The 16,790-nt window shown below is 44.6% G+C and overlaps 1 protein-coding gene across 1 annotated transcript in view; it reads right to left on the reverse strand.

Annotated features, from left to right (window-relative positions):
- The window catches only part of LOC119939047 (C-type lectin domain family 1 member B-like), a 28,879-nt gene extending 17,274 nt beyond the window's left edge, over positions 1-11,605 (reverse strand). Inside the window, exons 1-3 of the mRNA XM_038758818.1 lie at positions 11,520-11,605; positions 8,398-8,430; positions 984-1,123 (exon numbers count right to left, since the gene is read on the reverse strand). Coding sequence (XP_038614746.1) covers positions 984-1,123; positions 8,398-8,430; positions 11,520-11,605 — 259 coding nt within the window. The remainder of the gene's footprint in view (positions 1-983; positions 1,124-8,397; positions 8,431-11,519) is intronic.
- Between the last annotated feature and the right edge of the window lie 5,185 nt (positions 11,606-16,790).

Raw genomic sequence — 16,790 nt, forward strand, 5'->3', positions numbered from 1 at the left:
AATCAGGCCCTAGACCCATAGAAAATTCTAGATGCAGGGCCAGAAACCAACCCAGGAGAGCTCAGTAGACTTCCCTCTGAGGACAACATTCCTGCCCCAACTAGGACCTTTATTTTGGGTGTCAGCGGGAGTCTCTGAATATAACAAATCACTTGGTCTAGATGTAATCCCAGCTCCACCACTTGTTTGCTGTGTGACTTCGGGCAAGTCACTTAACTTCTCTGGGCCTCAGTTACCTCATCTGTAAAATGGGGATTAAGACTGTGAGCTCCATATGGGACAGGGACTGTGTCCAAACTGATTAACTTGTATCTACCCCAGTGCATAGACCAGTGCTTGACACATAGTAAGCACTTTACAAATACCATTATTATTATTATTATTAATGAATGTGAACCCAGATTAATCAAGCTCTCTCATAAAACTTCATAGAGAGTCCTAAAGTCAACCCTTCCTCAGTCTCCTCTTCCCTCTAAAGGAACAAATGGCAGACAATCTCAGCAGAAGAAGAAGCGTTAGAAACATTGAATGCAAGGGGCGATCAAACTATTGAAACTGAAATCCGTAATTAATCAACAGTATTTATGGAACACTTGCTGTGTGTAAAGTACTTTACTAAGCACTTAGAAGACTACAATACAAAAAGTTGATAGATACAAAATGAAAACTTGTCAGGTAGTCATCCCTCCAGGGGTTTGGAGAATAGACTTCCCAAACTCAGCCAGCCCCAGAAGTTAAAGCTTGGGATGGCTCAGTCTACAAATTCATTATGGGAAACCACTGTTCCAAATACCTTTGACCCAAACCTCCTCCCAGTGACACACATACTTCCTGATAATGTCCAGGCTTCACAAATCACCCTCATCACAGAAATAAAATCTTATTTCTGCCAACTTGGAGCCCCTCCATTCCGACCAACACAAGCTAGTCTTTCCAATGCCCCCTCGCTAGCACTGACAATGGTGAGCATTAACTGGTGTTACCTGCATTCACATCCAGGGTCTCTTCTGGCTGAGGATGCTGATCAGGAACAGAGCGGGAAAGGGGCTGTGGTGCCTGGTGCATAATCTTGGGGAGAGAGATTGTCTGATTTTCGCGTCTCACACAGCTGTTCACAGAGGGGCTGCCTGAAGAGATAAAGAGACTTCTGAAGACTGATGTTTCCGCCAACCTAGTACAGGAAGTCTCCTCTCAGCTCAGTGTCTAATATGATCTCTCACCTGCTTAGAGGAAATATACTTGTACAGATTTATTAGTCTATTTATTTTACTTGTACATATTTATTATTTATTTTGTTAATGATGTGCCTATCACTTTGATTCTATTTGTTCTGACGATTCTGACACCTGTCTACATGTTTTGTTTTGTTGTCTGTCTCCCCCTTCTAGACTGTCAGCCCATTGTTGGGTAGGGACCATCTCTATATGTTGCCAACTTGTACTTCCCAAGCGCTTAGTACAGTGCTCTGCACACAGTAAGTGCTCAATAAATACGATTGAATGAACGAATTGAATGAAATAAGAGTCAGCAGTTGGCAGCCTAAGTAAGGCTGATCTAGGGAATTAGTCCAGCACTAAGTTGCAGGTTCCTCCATTCCATTCCAGGAAAAATAAGTAATCACACCAAAGGAGTTGCTGTATCTATGTGAGTAGACAAATCTTCAGAAAAAATTCTGGACACTTCTAAGTCACCCCAAGTTTACTCCTGTCTCTGCTGGGAGGAGAAGGGATTTCTACAATGCAGCATACAGAAATTTGCCCCAGCTTTCAATCAATCGATTGTATTTATTGAGAACTTACTGTGCAAAAAATACTTTGGAGAGTATTACAGAGTTGGTGATAATCTTAGACATTGGGGTAACCACTGGTACTTGGGCCTGGGAGTCAGAGGATCTGAGTTTTAATCCTGGCTTGGACACTTGCCCTACTGGTGACCTTGGGCAAGTCACTTAATTACTGTGTGCCTCAGTTACCTCATCTGCAAAATGGGGCTTAAAGTCCCTCCTACCTAGACTGTGAGCCCCATGTGGAATAAGGACTGGATCAGACATGATTATCTCCTATCTACCCCAGCACTTAATGTAGTGCTTGGTACACAGTAAGCACTTAACAAAAACCACAATTACCGTATAATTATCACTACTGATGGAACTCAAGTATACAGGAGGCTCTTTAGCTGACTGGGAAGAAACAGATTCCAGCTACACTATGTACATTATTAAATGCAATTAGAACGGTGCTCTGCACATAGTAAGTGCTTAACAAATGCCATTATTATTATTATTATTATTATTATTATTATTATTATTATTATGTGAAAGTTTTGTGAAAGTGTGTACACTAGTCTACTCCTGGAGGAATAACCACCCTGATAGAGATGGCGCTGATTCTCATCCTGATTCTGCCTGGGGAAGCACTGCTCTAACTGCAATCTAGGCAACCACAGCAGCCGAACCGTGGGGCAAAACAAACATTAGCAAAACAGGCGGCAATACTTCTTTATCTTAGCTCTTCCCCAGCTCTATGTCTCACCTCGACCTGATTGAACAGGAATAGTTCAAGCTTCTTCCCCTTCTCAGGCCTGTCTTCCCTCCCCGCAGCCTGCTTGGGTGACCCAACAAGGTGCCCCGTGTCCTCATAGGTTGGCAGCAGAATGAAGAAGGGGGAGTCCGAGGTAGCCAGACTCTTCGTGGGAGCTGTCAATCATGCAGTGACTCAGGGCATCCAGGAGGCAGGAGAAAGAAGCAATCAATCAGTGATATTTATTGAGTGCCTACTGTGTGCAGAATAAATAAATAATTAGAGAAGCAGCCTGGCTTAGTGGAAAGAGCCTGGGCTTGGGAGTCAGAGGTCATGGGTTCTAATCCCGGCTCTGCCACTTGTCAACTGTGTGACCTTGGTCAAGTCACTTAACTTATCTGTGCCTCAGTTACCTCATCTGTAAAATGGGGATGAAGACTGTGAGCCCTATGCGGGACAACCTGATGACCTTGTATCTCCCCCAGTGTTTAGAACAGTGCTTGGCACATAGTAAGTACTTAATAAATACCAACATTATTATTATTATTATTTTTTACTATGTGCTAGGCAGTGTACTAAGCACTGGGGTGGATACAAACAAATCTTTTTGAACATAGTCCCTGTCCTACATGGGACTCACAGTTTTGATTGCCATTTTACAGATGAGGTAGCTGAGGTCCAGAAAAGTGAAGTGACTCTCCCGAGGTCATACATCAGACAAGCAGTAAGCCGGGATTAGAACCCATGACCACCTGACTCCCAAGCCCGTGCTCTAGCCACTCTGCGATGCTGCTTCTCCTAGGTGTTTGGGAGACTATGATAGAGCAAGCAGACATGGCTCCTGTCCTCAAAGATCTTACAGTCTAGTGAAAAGGAAACTGAGGTTCAGAGAGGTTTAGTGACTTTCCCACGGTCACACAGCTAGTGGGTGGCAGAGCACAGACTTGAGCCCCGACTGGTCCCTTCCAGTACACTAGCAATCTCTCAGTCCTGCTCTCCTGTCTGAACTGTGAATTCATTTTCGGGTAACACAGCCACTGTAGAAAGTTGGAGCTATCTCTTTTTATTTTACGGTGATGCTTCTGAGCGGGGATAAGGTTTTCTCTATTTCAATTCTTGATCACTTGTTTCATCAGGCACAAGAACTGGAGATTCATGAGACAAGACACTTGGGAGAGTATCTTTACCATAGTTTAATTTTGTTCAGATCATTCATTTGCGTCATAAAAAAATACCCACAAAACCCAAGGGACCTCACATCTCTGAACAACTGGGGTGGGGGTGGGAGCGCGGTTAACGTAATACACTTCCAAAGGGCTTTTACTGTGTGCTCTAGCTAAATGAAGCAAGTCATTGCCATCAGCTGTTTGACGTGGAATAGAAGTTAAACCTAACCACATCAAGTTTAGTACCATGTTCCTTCCCCCCCCCACACACACTCCTCTCCCCTTCCCCAAACCGTATATTCATCTATAGGGACTTTAACATCAAAGTCTAATCAAAAAGTCATATGACCCACGACCAATTGGAACCCTGGAGGCTTGGAAGTATTTGCTGTTTTTTGTTGCAAATCCGGCATGACATTACATTATCACAAACTGGGACATGGAAGGGGGACTGAAGCTCTATGGCCTTTAAATCCTGGGGTTCACACTTTCTTTTCCCACTGTCCGGCCATAAGCAAGCAGACGGTTTTAGAAACATGAATTCATCCTCCCCTGAAAGACTACTTAGAGGGAGGGAGATTTCAGGGAAGTGAGATAAACAGGATTGGGAATGTAGGGACATGGATTGGAGGAAGAGAGCTGAGGGTTCGGGCAGCTTTGCAGTTTTTGAGGCTGGGGACTTCATCATCAATCATATTTATTGAGAGCTTACTATGTGCACAGCACTGTACTAAGCGCTTGGGAAGTACAAATTGGCAACATATAGAGACAGTCCCTACCCAACAGTGGGCTCACAGTCTAAAAGGGGACTTCCCTTCAGAGTGAGAGACTTTTGGTTATCTTTGGACAGTGAGCTCCACTAGACTGCAAGCCCATTGTGGGCAGAGCAAGTCAGTGCTCTGCACACAGTAAGCTCTCAGTAAATACAATTGAATGAGTATTGTATTCTTCCAAGCACCTAATACACTGCTCGGCCCACAGAAAGTGCTTAACAAATATGATTGGCTGATTGATTTTGACACTCTTATTCACAAAAGACAAAGCAGTGGTTTGATAATAACAATAATGATAATAATAATAATAATAATAATAATAATATAATGGTGTTTGTTAAGTGTTTACTGTGTGCCCAGTATGATCTAAGCAATCTGATTATAAAGTAATCAGGTTGGACACAGTCCCACTAGTCCCACATAATAATAACAATAATAATGTTGGTATTTGTTAAGCGCTTACTATTGGCCAAGCACTGTTCTAATCGCTGGGGTAGATACAAGGTAATCAGATTGTCCCACATGGGGATCACAGTCTTATTCCCCATTTTACTGAGGCACAGAGAAGTTAAGTGACATGTCCAAGGTCACACAGCAAATATTGGGCAGAGCTGAGGTTAGAATGCATGTCCTCCGACTCCCAGGCCATTAGGCCATGACTCTCTCTCCATTAGGCCATTCTGCAATCCACCCCCTTTGTCTTGCCCTTTTTTGATTGATCCCTTACCCCAGATTTGATTAGTGGGAATATATGTTTCTTATTAGAGTCCCCACACCACCGCAGTCCCGAACACTAATTGATTTTTAGCACCAGAGATACTTTCCCCTATGAGACAAGCCTTCTTACAGACCTTCCTGCCTCCAGCCTCTCACTCCTCTCCAAGGCCATACTTCACTTTGCTGCCCAGGTAATTTTTCTGAAGAACTAACTCTGCGAACGTCTCCTCACTCCCCCAAAACCTCCAATGATTGCTCATTTATCTCGGAATCAAAAAGATACTTTAAGGCACCCAATCAGCTCTCCTACTTGAGCTCCTTCCTCTCCCTCTACAACCCAGCTACCACACTTCACTCCTCTAATACTAAAGATTCACTGTTTTATCTTGTTTTATGCTGTTGAGTTGACTCCAGTCCATACTTACTGTGTGCAGAGCACTGTGCTGTTTTGAAGAATACATTATAACAGACTTGATTGACCTGTTGCCTGCACCCACTGAGTTTACAGTCTAGAGTACTATGTTATAATAATAACAGGTATCCATACACAAAGGGAATTCACAGAAGGCTGAATCTAATAAATCATGAAACAGCATTATTTTTCATCGAAACATATGCATATATATCACTTTGTTTTAGTATGGCTAGTGGACATCAATTCATGAATAATAGTCTCTTTCTGTCAGTCAATCAGTCAGTCAGTCATATTTATTAAGCACTTACTGTGTGCAGAGCACTGTACTCAGCTCTTGGGAAAATACAATATGACCATAAACAGACTCATTCCCTGCCTACAGTGAGCTTACAGTCTAGAGGGGTGACAGACATAAATAGAAATAAATAAATTACGGACATGTACATAAGTGCTATGGGGTTTGGAAGTGGGAATGAATAAAGGAAGCAAGTTAAGGTGACACAGAAGGGAGTGGGAGAACAGGAAAAGAGGGCTTAGTCAGGGGAAGGCCTCTTGGAGGAGATGTGCCTTCTCACCTTCTCACTGTGCCTCAACCTCGCCTGCCTCGCCGCCAACCCCTGGCCCACATCGTGCCTCTGGCCTGGAATGCCCTCCCTCCACAAATTGGCCCACATCCTGTCTCTGGCCTAGAATGCCCTCCCTTCACAAATCTGCCAAATAATCGCTCTTCCCCCCTTCAAAGCCCTGCTGAAGGCACACCTCCTTCAGGAGGCCTTCCCAGACTAAGCCCCACTTTTCCTCAGCTCCCCCTCCCTTCCGCTTCACCAGTACTCGGTCCCATTGCTCCTCCCCCCTCTCCCTGCCCCGCAGCACTAATGTATATATGTATATATCTAGAATTCTATTTATTTATATCGATGCCTGTTTACTTGTATTGGTGTCTGCCTCCCACCTCTAGACTGTAAACCCACTGCAGGCAGGGATTATCTCTATTGCTGTGCTTTCCAAGCACTTGGGAGTCAGAAGTCATGGGTTCAAATCCTGACTCTGCCACAAATCTGCTGTGTGACCTTGGGCAAGTCACTTCACTTCTCTTTGCCTCAGTTCCCTCATCTGTAAAATGGGGATGAAGACCGTGAGCCCCACATGGGACAAACTGATCACTTTGTATCCCCCTCAGTGCTTAGAACAGTGCTTTTCACATAGATCCTGGGGATATTATCTCTCTGTTTGACCTCAGGCCTGAGAGTCAGATTCAGCAAGAAAGGAACAAAGCATCTGTGAGTCTACCCAGAGTCTTACAGGTCACAGGAGAGTGTTGAGTTCAGGTCCAGTTGCCAGAAGACCTTTCCTCTAACCCAGTCCAGGCACAGCACTGAACAAAATCTCATGTGGAAGTTAGAGGTTATCATCATCCTTGTAATCATCAAGAGTATTCATTCAGAATCAATTAATCCATAGATGGTATTTATTGAGTGCTTGCCGTATGCAGAGCACTGTAATGAGTGCTTGGGAGAGTACAACACTACAGAGCTGGAAGACATGTTAGATGTCTCCCCCTCAAGGCTCGCAGCTTGTCTTGGGCAGTGAATGTGTCTACCAACTCTTCCAAATGCTTTAGTACATAGTGCTCTGCACACAGTAAGCACTCAATAAATGCAACTGATTGATCAATTGACAGAAACTCCCTGAAGGAAAATACTCTCAAAAATTTATTCTAGGTGAATGCAGGCAGTTCGCAATAAAGGCATTTGGGCAAATGTACAAATTCATAACTCTTTTAATCTAACTGAATAAGTGAATAGGATTGTAAGCTCCTTGAGGGTAGGGATCCTGTCCACCAACTCATCTCTTCTTCCTCCCATTTTAGTTTTCATCTTGCTTAGGAGTTTTTGGGGTACTCAGTTAAAGGTACAACCGGTCAGAAATCGAAGCTGGCCTCTGAATTGCAGAGGGTGGAAGGTGTCACACCTGGGCAGGGAGACCCTTGCTGAAAACCATGGAGATGCTCTGGAGTGATGGCAAATCGGGCCCTTGGTGGGCAGTGCAGACAGTGGGGATGGAGGAGGGGCGGGGAGGGACAGCCTCAGCAGGTTGGAGCCCCTTCTTTCAGTACGGGGCCACCTTGGACCCCGGGGACAACAAGGTGACGTGGCTCAGTGGAAAGAGCAAGGGCTTTGGAGTCAGAGGTCATGGGTTCAAATCCCGGCTCCACCAATTGTCAGCCGTGTGACTTTGGGCAAGTCACTTAACTTCTCTGGGCCTCAGTTACCTCATCTTGAAAATGGGGATTAAGACTGTGAGCCCCATGTGGGCCAACCTGATTACCTTGTAACCTCCCCAGCGCTTAGAACAGTGCTTTGCACATAATAAGCGCTTAATAAATGCCATAAAAAATAAAATCTCCCTCCCCACAACACAGCAGAGGAAGAGCCAACTTTTTGTGGGGTTCTGTGTTAGAAGCCACTGGGAGTTTATCTCTCTGCCACAGAGCCCAAGCGTGAGAAACACATGGAGAACAGGTGTGGCCACCCACATGATATCGTCCCCACCTCCTACCCCTAAACAATGACAAATGGGACGCTGAGGCCAGGCCAGGTGGCAGGTGACCCCTGAGTTGGGCAATCCTGACCCCATTCCCTCTTATCACAGATGAAAAGTCTCCATGCATGAGACAAAATGAACACTTCTCTCTCATGGATCCAGGACTCATAACCCAATCGTGGACAGACACTGGGGCATGCATGGAGACAACACATCCCACTTGGAAGCGGCCTCCTGGAACATACATGGAGCCCAATCAGGACCTGCCAACTGATTTCAGGTTGTCTGATGTGGACCTATCCAAATGGCAACAAGTATGCAATTAGTGATGGGATAAGAGGGGCAGGCTGCTGGAGGCTTGGGGTAGTAGCTCCTCTGACTCCATCTGGCCTGGGCTGGCATGTATATTCAGTGTGATGAGGACCTCTGCACAGTGATACCTAGCAGAGCTTAAGGGGAGAGGGTTGCCAGGATTGACACTAGTTGTCCTCTAGACTGAGAGCTTTTTGTGGATAGGGAATAATAATGATGGTATTTGTTAAGTGCTTACTATGTGCAAAGCACTGTTCTAAGCACTGGGGAGGTTACAAGGTGATCAGGTTGTCCCACTGGGGGCTCACAGTTTTAAGCCCCATTTTACAGATGAGGGACCTGAAGCACAGAGAAGTTAAGTGACTTACCCAAAGTCACACAGCTGACAGTTGTCAGAGCTGGGATTTGAACCCATGACCTCTGACTCCATGCTCTTTCCACTGAGCCACGCTGGAATGTGCCTGTTTACTGTTATATTGCACTCTCCCAAGTGTACAGTGCATTGCACTCAGTAAGTGCTCAATAAATATGATTGAATTGAATCCACAAGCATAAGATGTGCCATCCCTGTTCAGTCTATCAAATTTTTTGAACACTTACTATGTGCAGAACACTGCAAGCACTTGGGAGACCACAAAGCATCACAACTGGCAGACACGTTCCTTGGCCACAAAGAGCTTACAGTCTAGAGGGGGGAACAGATATTCATAAGAGTAACTAATGGCTAGCTAGCATTAGGGAGCTAAATCCTTGGAATGCCTACATTTTAATAAATGAATAATATTCATAATAAATTATAAATTTAATAAATAAAGCCTTGGTTAAAGAAAATTACTAGCTTCTGTCTCTCCCTCTGACTGTTCATGGCTGCTTGGATCTTGAAGTAACCAATTAGACCTGGTTCAACCCCACAAGGACAGTGACTATTATTTGGTGTCATAAGTGGGATCCGAGATGTGCCCAACAATCTTGATTGAGAAGGTAGAAGCTGGAAAACCCTGGAAGAGGGCTTCTCCCAAGCCGGCTGGCCCAAAGTGCAACGGGACAAAAAAATGGGTCGAGACTTACGATCAAAATCCTGACACGATTTGGACTAGATTCATGGGGTGGGTTGTGGCTTGAAAGATTAAGAAAAAGAAGGGAGAGTTGGAAGGCAGGCATGTGCTGGTTTTTAGAGGCTGCCTCATAGTAAATTGTGAAAAGTTGAAAGGGGCCCAGGATGAGCTGGCTTGAAATCAACAGCACATTAGAGAAGCGCAGAAAGAAGGAGGGTATATCAGCTCAAGGCACAGGGGCTCCAGCACTGAAAGGAGCAGTGTTGCTCAGTGGTAAGAGCACGGGCTTGGGAGTCAGAGGTCATGGGTTCTAATCCCATCCCAGCTCTGCCACTTATCAGCTGTGTGACTTTGGGCAAGTCACTTATTATTATTATTATTATTTTTGGCATTTGTTATGCACTTACTATGTGCAAAGCACTGTTCTAAGCGCTGGGGGGGGGAGACAAGGTGACCAGGTTGTCCCACGCGGGGCTCACAGTCTTAATCCCCATTTTACAGATTTCACTTCTCTGTGCCTCAGTTACCTCATCTGTAAAATGGGGCTTAAGACTGTGAGCCCCACATGGAACAACCTGATTACCTTGTATCTAGAACAGTGCTTGGCGCATAGTAAGCACTTAACAAATACCATAATTATTATTACTAAAGTCTTGGAGGACAAACTAGGTCCTCTAATAATTCAGAGGACAGAGGACCAGCAGTGACACCTCCAGGGAAACCTCCTTGACGGCCCACTCAAAGTCCGCTGTGCCCATTATGGCGACCCTGAATCTGGGGGCAGCCTGATTTGGAACCCCTACCATCTGGGTGGGAGGAGGGGGTGGTGAAAGACTCAGTCCAACTGTACCCCAGCCTGGATCCCTGTAAAGGCTAGGGAAACTAGGAAATGGGGCTGCTCCAGTTTCCGTTTATCCCAACAACAGCAGTCTTAATGCGGCTGCCTCCCCAGTGATGGCGATACAGGTTAACAGGAAATATGCAGTCAGTTTCCACATGGACACTGGTCCTATTCTTTCACGCAATTGTATTTTTTGAGAGCTTACTGTGTGAAAAGCACTATACTAAACGCTTGTGAGAGGACAATACAACAGACACATTCCCTGCCCACAAATAGCTCACAGTGTAGTGGGGGGGAGACAGACATTAATATACATAAACAAATATATACATATATAAATTACAGATATATACATATGTGTTCCAGGGATAGAAGGGAGAATAAATTAAGGGAGCAAGTCAGGGTGATGCAGAAGGGCATGGGAGAAGAGGAGAGGAGAGTTTAGTCAAGGAAGGCTTCTTGGAGATGTGCCTTCAATAAGTCTTTGAAGTGGGGGAGAGCAATTATCTTCCTGATATGAGGAGGGAGGGCTTTCCAGGCCAGAGGTAGGATGTAGGCCAGGTAGATGAGATCCAGGTACAGTGAGAAGGTTAGTATTATTAATAATAATGATAATAATAATAATTTTGGTATTTGTTAAGTGCTTACTATGTACCAAGTTCTAAGTGCTGGGGGAGATACAAGATAATCAGGTTGTCCCACATGGGGCTCACGGTCTTAATCCTGTTTTCCAGATGAGGTAACTGAGGAACAGAGAAGTTAAGTGACTTGCCCAAAGTCACACAGCTGATAAATGGTGGAGCCGTGATTAGAACCCATGACCTCTGACTCCCAAGCCTATGCTCTTTCCACTGAGCCAGGAACGAAGTGTGCTGGCTGGGTTGAGGCATCAGTCTCATGGACATAAGTGTCCATGATAAGCATTAGTGATTATCAGAACATGAGCCCCCTGGCTATACTCAGTAGGAAGGTGTTAATAGCATAACAATGGGAACACCATTCATTCATTCAATCGTATTTATTGAGCACTTACTGTGTGCAGAGCACTGTACTAAGCTCTTGGGAAGTACAAGTTGGCAACATATAGAGACGGTCCCTACTCAACAGCGGGCTCACAGTCTAGAAGGTAGTCTGGGTTAAATTAATCATTTTAAATAGTAAAGAGGTCCAAACCCACCTCCTATTAGGAACTATGGGAGTGGTGGGATAGCAGATCAGTGGGCTGTCAGTGATGATGTGATAGTTAAGTGCTTGAATCCGCATTAGGAGTTGCTTTACAAGAGCCCAGTAAGAGGGGAAAGAATGATTTCTCCCAAGGGAAGAGAAAGTTGTAAAATGAGATCACATCAGGATACTTCTGGAATTAAAGTATATAGTTTAAATCAGTACTAATCAATTTCAAATTAGCAGGAAGCAAAGCAGACTCTCGTGAGAAATTGGTGTTTGCTTGAGGCGCATAGCGCTGTAACCTGACATTCCCTGGAAGAAGAGTGATAGAGGCTACTTAAGTCTCAGCTAAATGAAGAGAAATTCCTTGGAGTGACCAGAGAACACCTGGATTCTTTCTGAGGTACTCAAAGGATTGTATGAATGTGTTGGGCTTGAATGCACCCTCGTGTCTGTGTAAGAATGTACATAGAATGTGTTGTGTATTATGGGGAGAAATTCCTAACAGAATTTTGGTAACTTTGCAGATTAAGAATAAAAATTTAAAAGATTAAAGAGAAAATTTTGTTGGAGGGAAGGCACTTCCCCCAAGCAAATATTTAACTTTATTGTACAGTATGGATCTCCCTGTTCTAAAAGCTAGTTCTCAATGACGATGATGGTATTTGTTAAGCGCTTACTATTTGCCAGGCACTGTTCTTAGCGCTGTTAAGTCTGAGAATGCAAAAGAGGTAATTGGGAGAGGAGAATTTGCAATTACTCTTACAGATTAAGAATGCCCGTTGGGGAAAGGATGTAATTATTACATCAGAAATCCTATTGCGTTAGCTATAGATTTGCTAAATTGGTAAAGGAGCATATGAGTGTGTTGAGTAGAGACTATCATCTTTATATTTGGCTGGTAGAAATGTGTTGGCTTGAATAAAGTGAGATTTGCCTTGATATGTTTATTGTGTGGTTAAAGGGAAAAAAGTAAGAAGAACATGTGGTCCTTTCCTATGTAATCTTGAGTAAATTGAAATGTGGAAATTTGGTGTAATGTTGTTTTGGACAAAAAGGTAATAATAAGGATGAAAGGGGGGAATTTGTCATGAATGGAATTAAAAGTGAATCTAAGGAATTTATGGTCTACAGGGTTGCCCGAATTTCTTGAGAAAAGACCCTGGCATGGGTCATCTTCTCATTTTGACAGGGGATTTTAAGACCATATAGAACCCCTACTTGCAAAAGGTTTATTAAAGGTTAACTAGAATAGGTTTAAGGCTGAGAAACCTGTTAGCCAGGGGTCTGAGAAGTCTGTGCTAAGGGGATAGCTGCATACAAAGTAGAGACTTAATTCTGAGGCTACAAATTCAGTGTATGGACATTTGTAAAAGGAAAAGCTTATCTGTTTATAAAAAGTAAAACAAGTCAACAAAGAAACCGTGGAAATTATTGAACTCCCAGCCACTAAACAACAAGGACCAGGCAGGAAGTCATCTTCCTGGGAGTGTGGTAATAATAATAATAATTGTGGTATTTAAGTGCTTACATTGTGCCAGGCACTATTCTAAGCACTGGGGAGGATACAAACAAATTGTGTTGGACACAGTCCCTGTCCCACATGGGGGGGCTCAGTCTCAATCCTTATTTTACAGATGAGGTAACCTGCCCAAGGTCACCCAGCAGACAAGTGGTGGAGTCAGAATTAGAACCCATGACCTTCTATCCACTATGCCATACTGCTTCTCTTGGTGAATAGGATGCTGGCAAACTATTCCCTGTGGTTAACCTTAAGGACCGCCTTGATCTCCCAGCCTCTCAGGGCAAATGGGAATTCCCGATTATGAATGCATGACTGTTGGCATGCACACAAACCAGGGGTTTATATGTCCTCTTGGGGAAGTCCCCTGAGCAGCACTGGAGAAGACAGGAAGAGGAAACCTTTGGCTCTTTGAAAGAGAAGGTGGGAGTGTTAGAATCCCTGAAACCAATCCACCCAGCTAGACCCTTCTAACTCCATGTCTCAGTGGGTGACTGTGCAGTCCAAGGGAAATTGTGGCCGAGAGGAACCTCCTCGCATGAGGTCTCCATTATGTTTGGCTCTAAGGCATGGCTTTTTGGTCTGGTCTAACTATTCCCTATTTGAAAAGGTGTTCAGTGCTTAGAACAGTTCTTTGCACACAGTAAGTGCTTATTAAATGCCATCATTATTAAAAGGTGTTCCTCACAGCTAACGTGGCCCTGCAGGATACTGAAGCTTTGATGGAGAGCAGGACAGTTATGATTCCGGCTGGACGCTATCCATTCACCACTGATCTAAGTACCTCCAACCCTAGGGGTGGAGGAGATCTTATATTGACTTTATGGAGGTGTACACAGGAAGCCCTGTGGACAAAGTGGGTGGCCTTGGGGGTTCCTATTCTACTCCAGCTGGAGCAAAGAGCAGGGCAGCCCCATGAGCAGTCCCTGAGAGAGGAAGTCCTGGCCCAACATCCCAACTTTGAGACCATTACCCTATGCCCCAAACCAGGAAAGGGGAGGATTTGGATGACACGGGACTGGGTTGGTAAGACTATCGTTATTCCTGAGGTTTGGATTCTAGCCAAGACCTAGTATGTGCTCTCTCCCTCCCTCCCTCTCTTCCTCCCTCCCTCTCTTCCTCCCTCCCTCTCTCTCTCCCTCCCTCCCTCCCCAGAGGAGACTGATCAGGAACAGAATGGGAAGGGGTCCATCAGTCCTGGTCCTGGAGCTCCAGTGGAAGAGGAGGCTGGTCAGAAACAAGATTGGGAAGATTTTGGTTCATGAAATCTTGGTCCTTGGATTGGAAGGGGACCAACTGATTTCCTTGTCTCACACAGCTGTTCACAATGGGCTGGATGAACAAGAAAAAAGAGGTAACTGAAGACTGTTGTTTCAGTCAACTCAGCACAGGAAGTCCTCCCCCTTGTGCCCCCACTTTAACATCTTAAGTGCTTAGAGGCAAATGGCATCATCACCTGCCAGCTAGAATGAGGATGATCTAGGGAACTGGTCCAGTATTAGGTTGCAAATTCCTCTATTCCACTCTGGATCATTTGCAAGCTTTCACAGTTCTGTCAGAACAAGGGAAAGACAGAAAGACGTGCTCACACGCATCCCCCAAAGGCAAGCGTGTTTGTGGAGATATATTTTTAGAGGAAACTGAGGATTCTCCCAGAGCTATCTCTAGAGGGGCATTAAGGCTCAAGGTAAATCCCCCCCGCCCCCCCGGAGCAAGCCTTGGAAGGCCCTGATTCCAGGCCCAATTTGCCCCACCCCAATTTACTCAGCTGCAGAAAAGTTTCCCAGTTTGCCTTCCCCTTGAGCAGCTCTGACTGCTGCATATTCTGCCTGGGTTTCGTTAAGAGCCATTACATTAAGTTTGAGCCCCAGTCCTCCAGGGCCTGAATCCTGGAGTAAAGCAAGCACAAGGAAGGCAGGTAGCACTAATAATAATAATAAAAATAATGGCATTTAGTGTAAAGCACTGTTCTAAGCTCTGGGGTAGATACAAGTTAATCAGGTTGGAAAGAATCCATGTTCCACATGGGGCTCACAATCTTAATCCCCATTTTACAGATGAGCGAACTGAAGCCCAGAGAAGTGAAGTGACTTGCCTAAGGTCACACAGCAGACAAGTGGCAGAGCTGGGATTAGGACCCATGACTTTCTGACTCCCAAACCCGTGCTCTATCCTGCCACCTCCAAGCTTGTCTCAGAACTCTGAGGTTGGATTCGCTTTGATCGGTCAAGAACATAGCTGGGTTCGCTCCCCCTAGCCAGGCCTGAACCTGCAACTCTGTAGCCTGCCTGGGTGACCTGTGTTCGGACTACCAATGGTCTGACAGCAGAGTGAGGTGGAAGGCATCCAAAACTGCCAGTTTATTGCCTGTGATCTGTCCATCATGCAGCATCTCCCCCCAGTCCAAAGGCTTATGGAGGGCACATCTCCTCCAAGAGGCCTTCCCTGACTAAGCCCTCCTTTCCTCTTCTTCCACTCCCTTCTGCCTCACCCTGACTTGCTCCCTTTATTTACCATATCTCCAAGCCCCACAACACTTCAAGAGAAGCAGTGTGGCTCAGTGGAAAAAGCCTGGGCTTTGGAGTCAGAGGTCATGGGTTCAAATCCTGGCTCCACCAATTGTCAGCTGTGTGACTTTGGGCAGGTCACTTAACTTCTCTGTGCCTCAGTTCCCTCATCTGTAAAATGGGGATTAAGACTGTGAGCTCCCCATGGGACAACCTGATCACCTTGTAACCTCCCCAGTGCTTAGAACAGTGCTTTGCACATAGTAAGTGCAGAATAAATGCCATTATTATTATTATTATTATTATTATTATTATTATTATTATTATTATTATTTTCTGTGCCTCAATTTCCTCATCTATAAAATAGGGATCAAGACTGTGAGCCCCCTGTGGGTCAACCCGATCACCTTGTAACCTTCCCAGGGCTTAGAACAGTGCTTTGCACATAGTAAGTGCTTCATAAATGCCATTAAAAAAATCACTTATGCACATATCTGTAATTTATTTATTTATATTTATGTTTGTATCCCCCTCTAGACTGTAAGCCCCTTGTGGGCAGGGAAAGTATCTGTTCATTGTTATACTGTACTCTCCCAAGCACTTAATACAGTGCTTTGCATTCTGTAAGCACTCAATAAGTACGATTAAATGAATGACTGGCCCTTTAAGAGGTAGAAACAAGGAGCAATCAGTTCCACAGCACAGCTTTCCTGTTACAACTATGCAACTCCTCCCGGGGAAGACACACCTATTGAGAGGAGTTAAAGATGTTCTTTATTTTCTGGTGAGGTTCCCATGAGGGATTCATTCATTCAGTCGTATTTATTGAGCACTCAATATGTGGATAGCACTGTACTAATCCCTTGGAAAGTACAACTCAGTCCAATCAATCAATGATATCAATGTATTTTTTACTAATGGTATGTGTTAAGTGCTTACTATGTGCCAGTCACTGTACTAAGCACTGGAGTAGATACAAGATGTTCAGGTTGGACATAGTCTGTGTCCCTCATGGGGATCACATCTTAATCCTCCTTTAGACTGAAAGCTCACTGTGAGCAGGGAAAGCATCTACCAACTCTGTTACATTGTTCCCTCCCAAGCATTTAGTACAGAGCACTGCCCACAGTAAGTGCTCAATAAATACAATTGATTGAGTGATTGATTTTACAGATGAGGTAACTGAGGCACAGAGAAGTTATGCTTAGAATGGTGCTTGGCACATAGTAAGTGCTTAACAAACGTCATCACC

This window comes from Tachyglossus aculeatus, chromosome 17 (assembly GCF_015852505.1).
Source record: "Tachyglossus aculeatus isolate mTacAcu1 chromosome 17, mTacAcu1.pri, whole genome shotgun sequence".
Taxonomy (NCBI): Eukaryota; Metazoa; Chordata; class Mammalia; order Monotremata; family Tachyglossidae; genus Tachyglossus; species Tachyglossus aculeatus.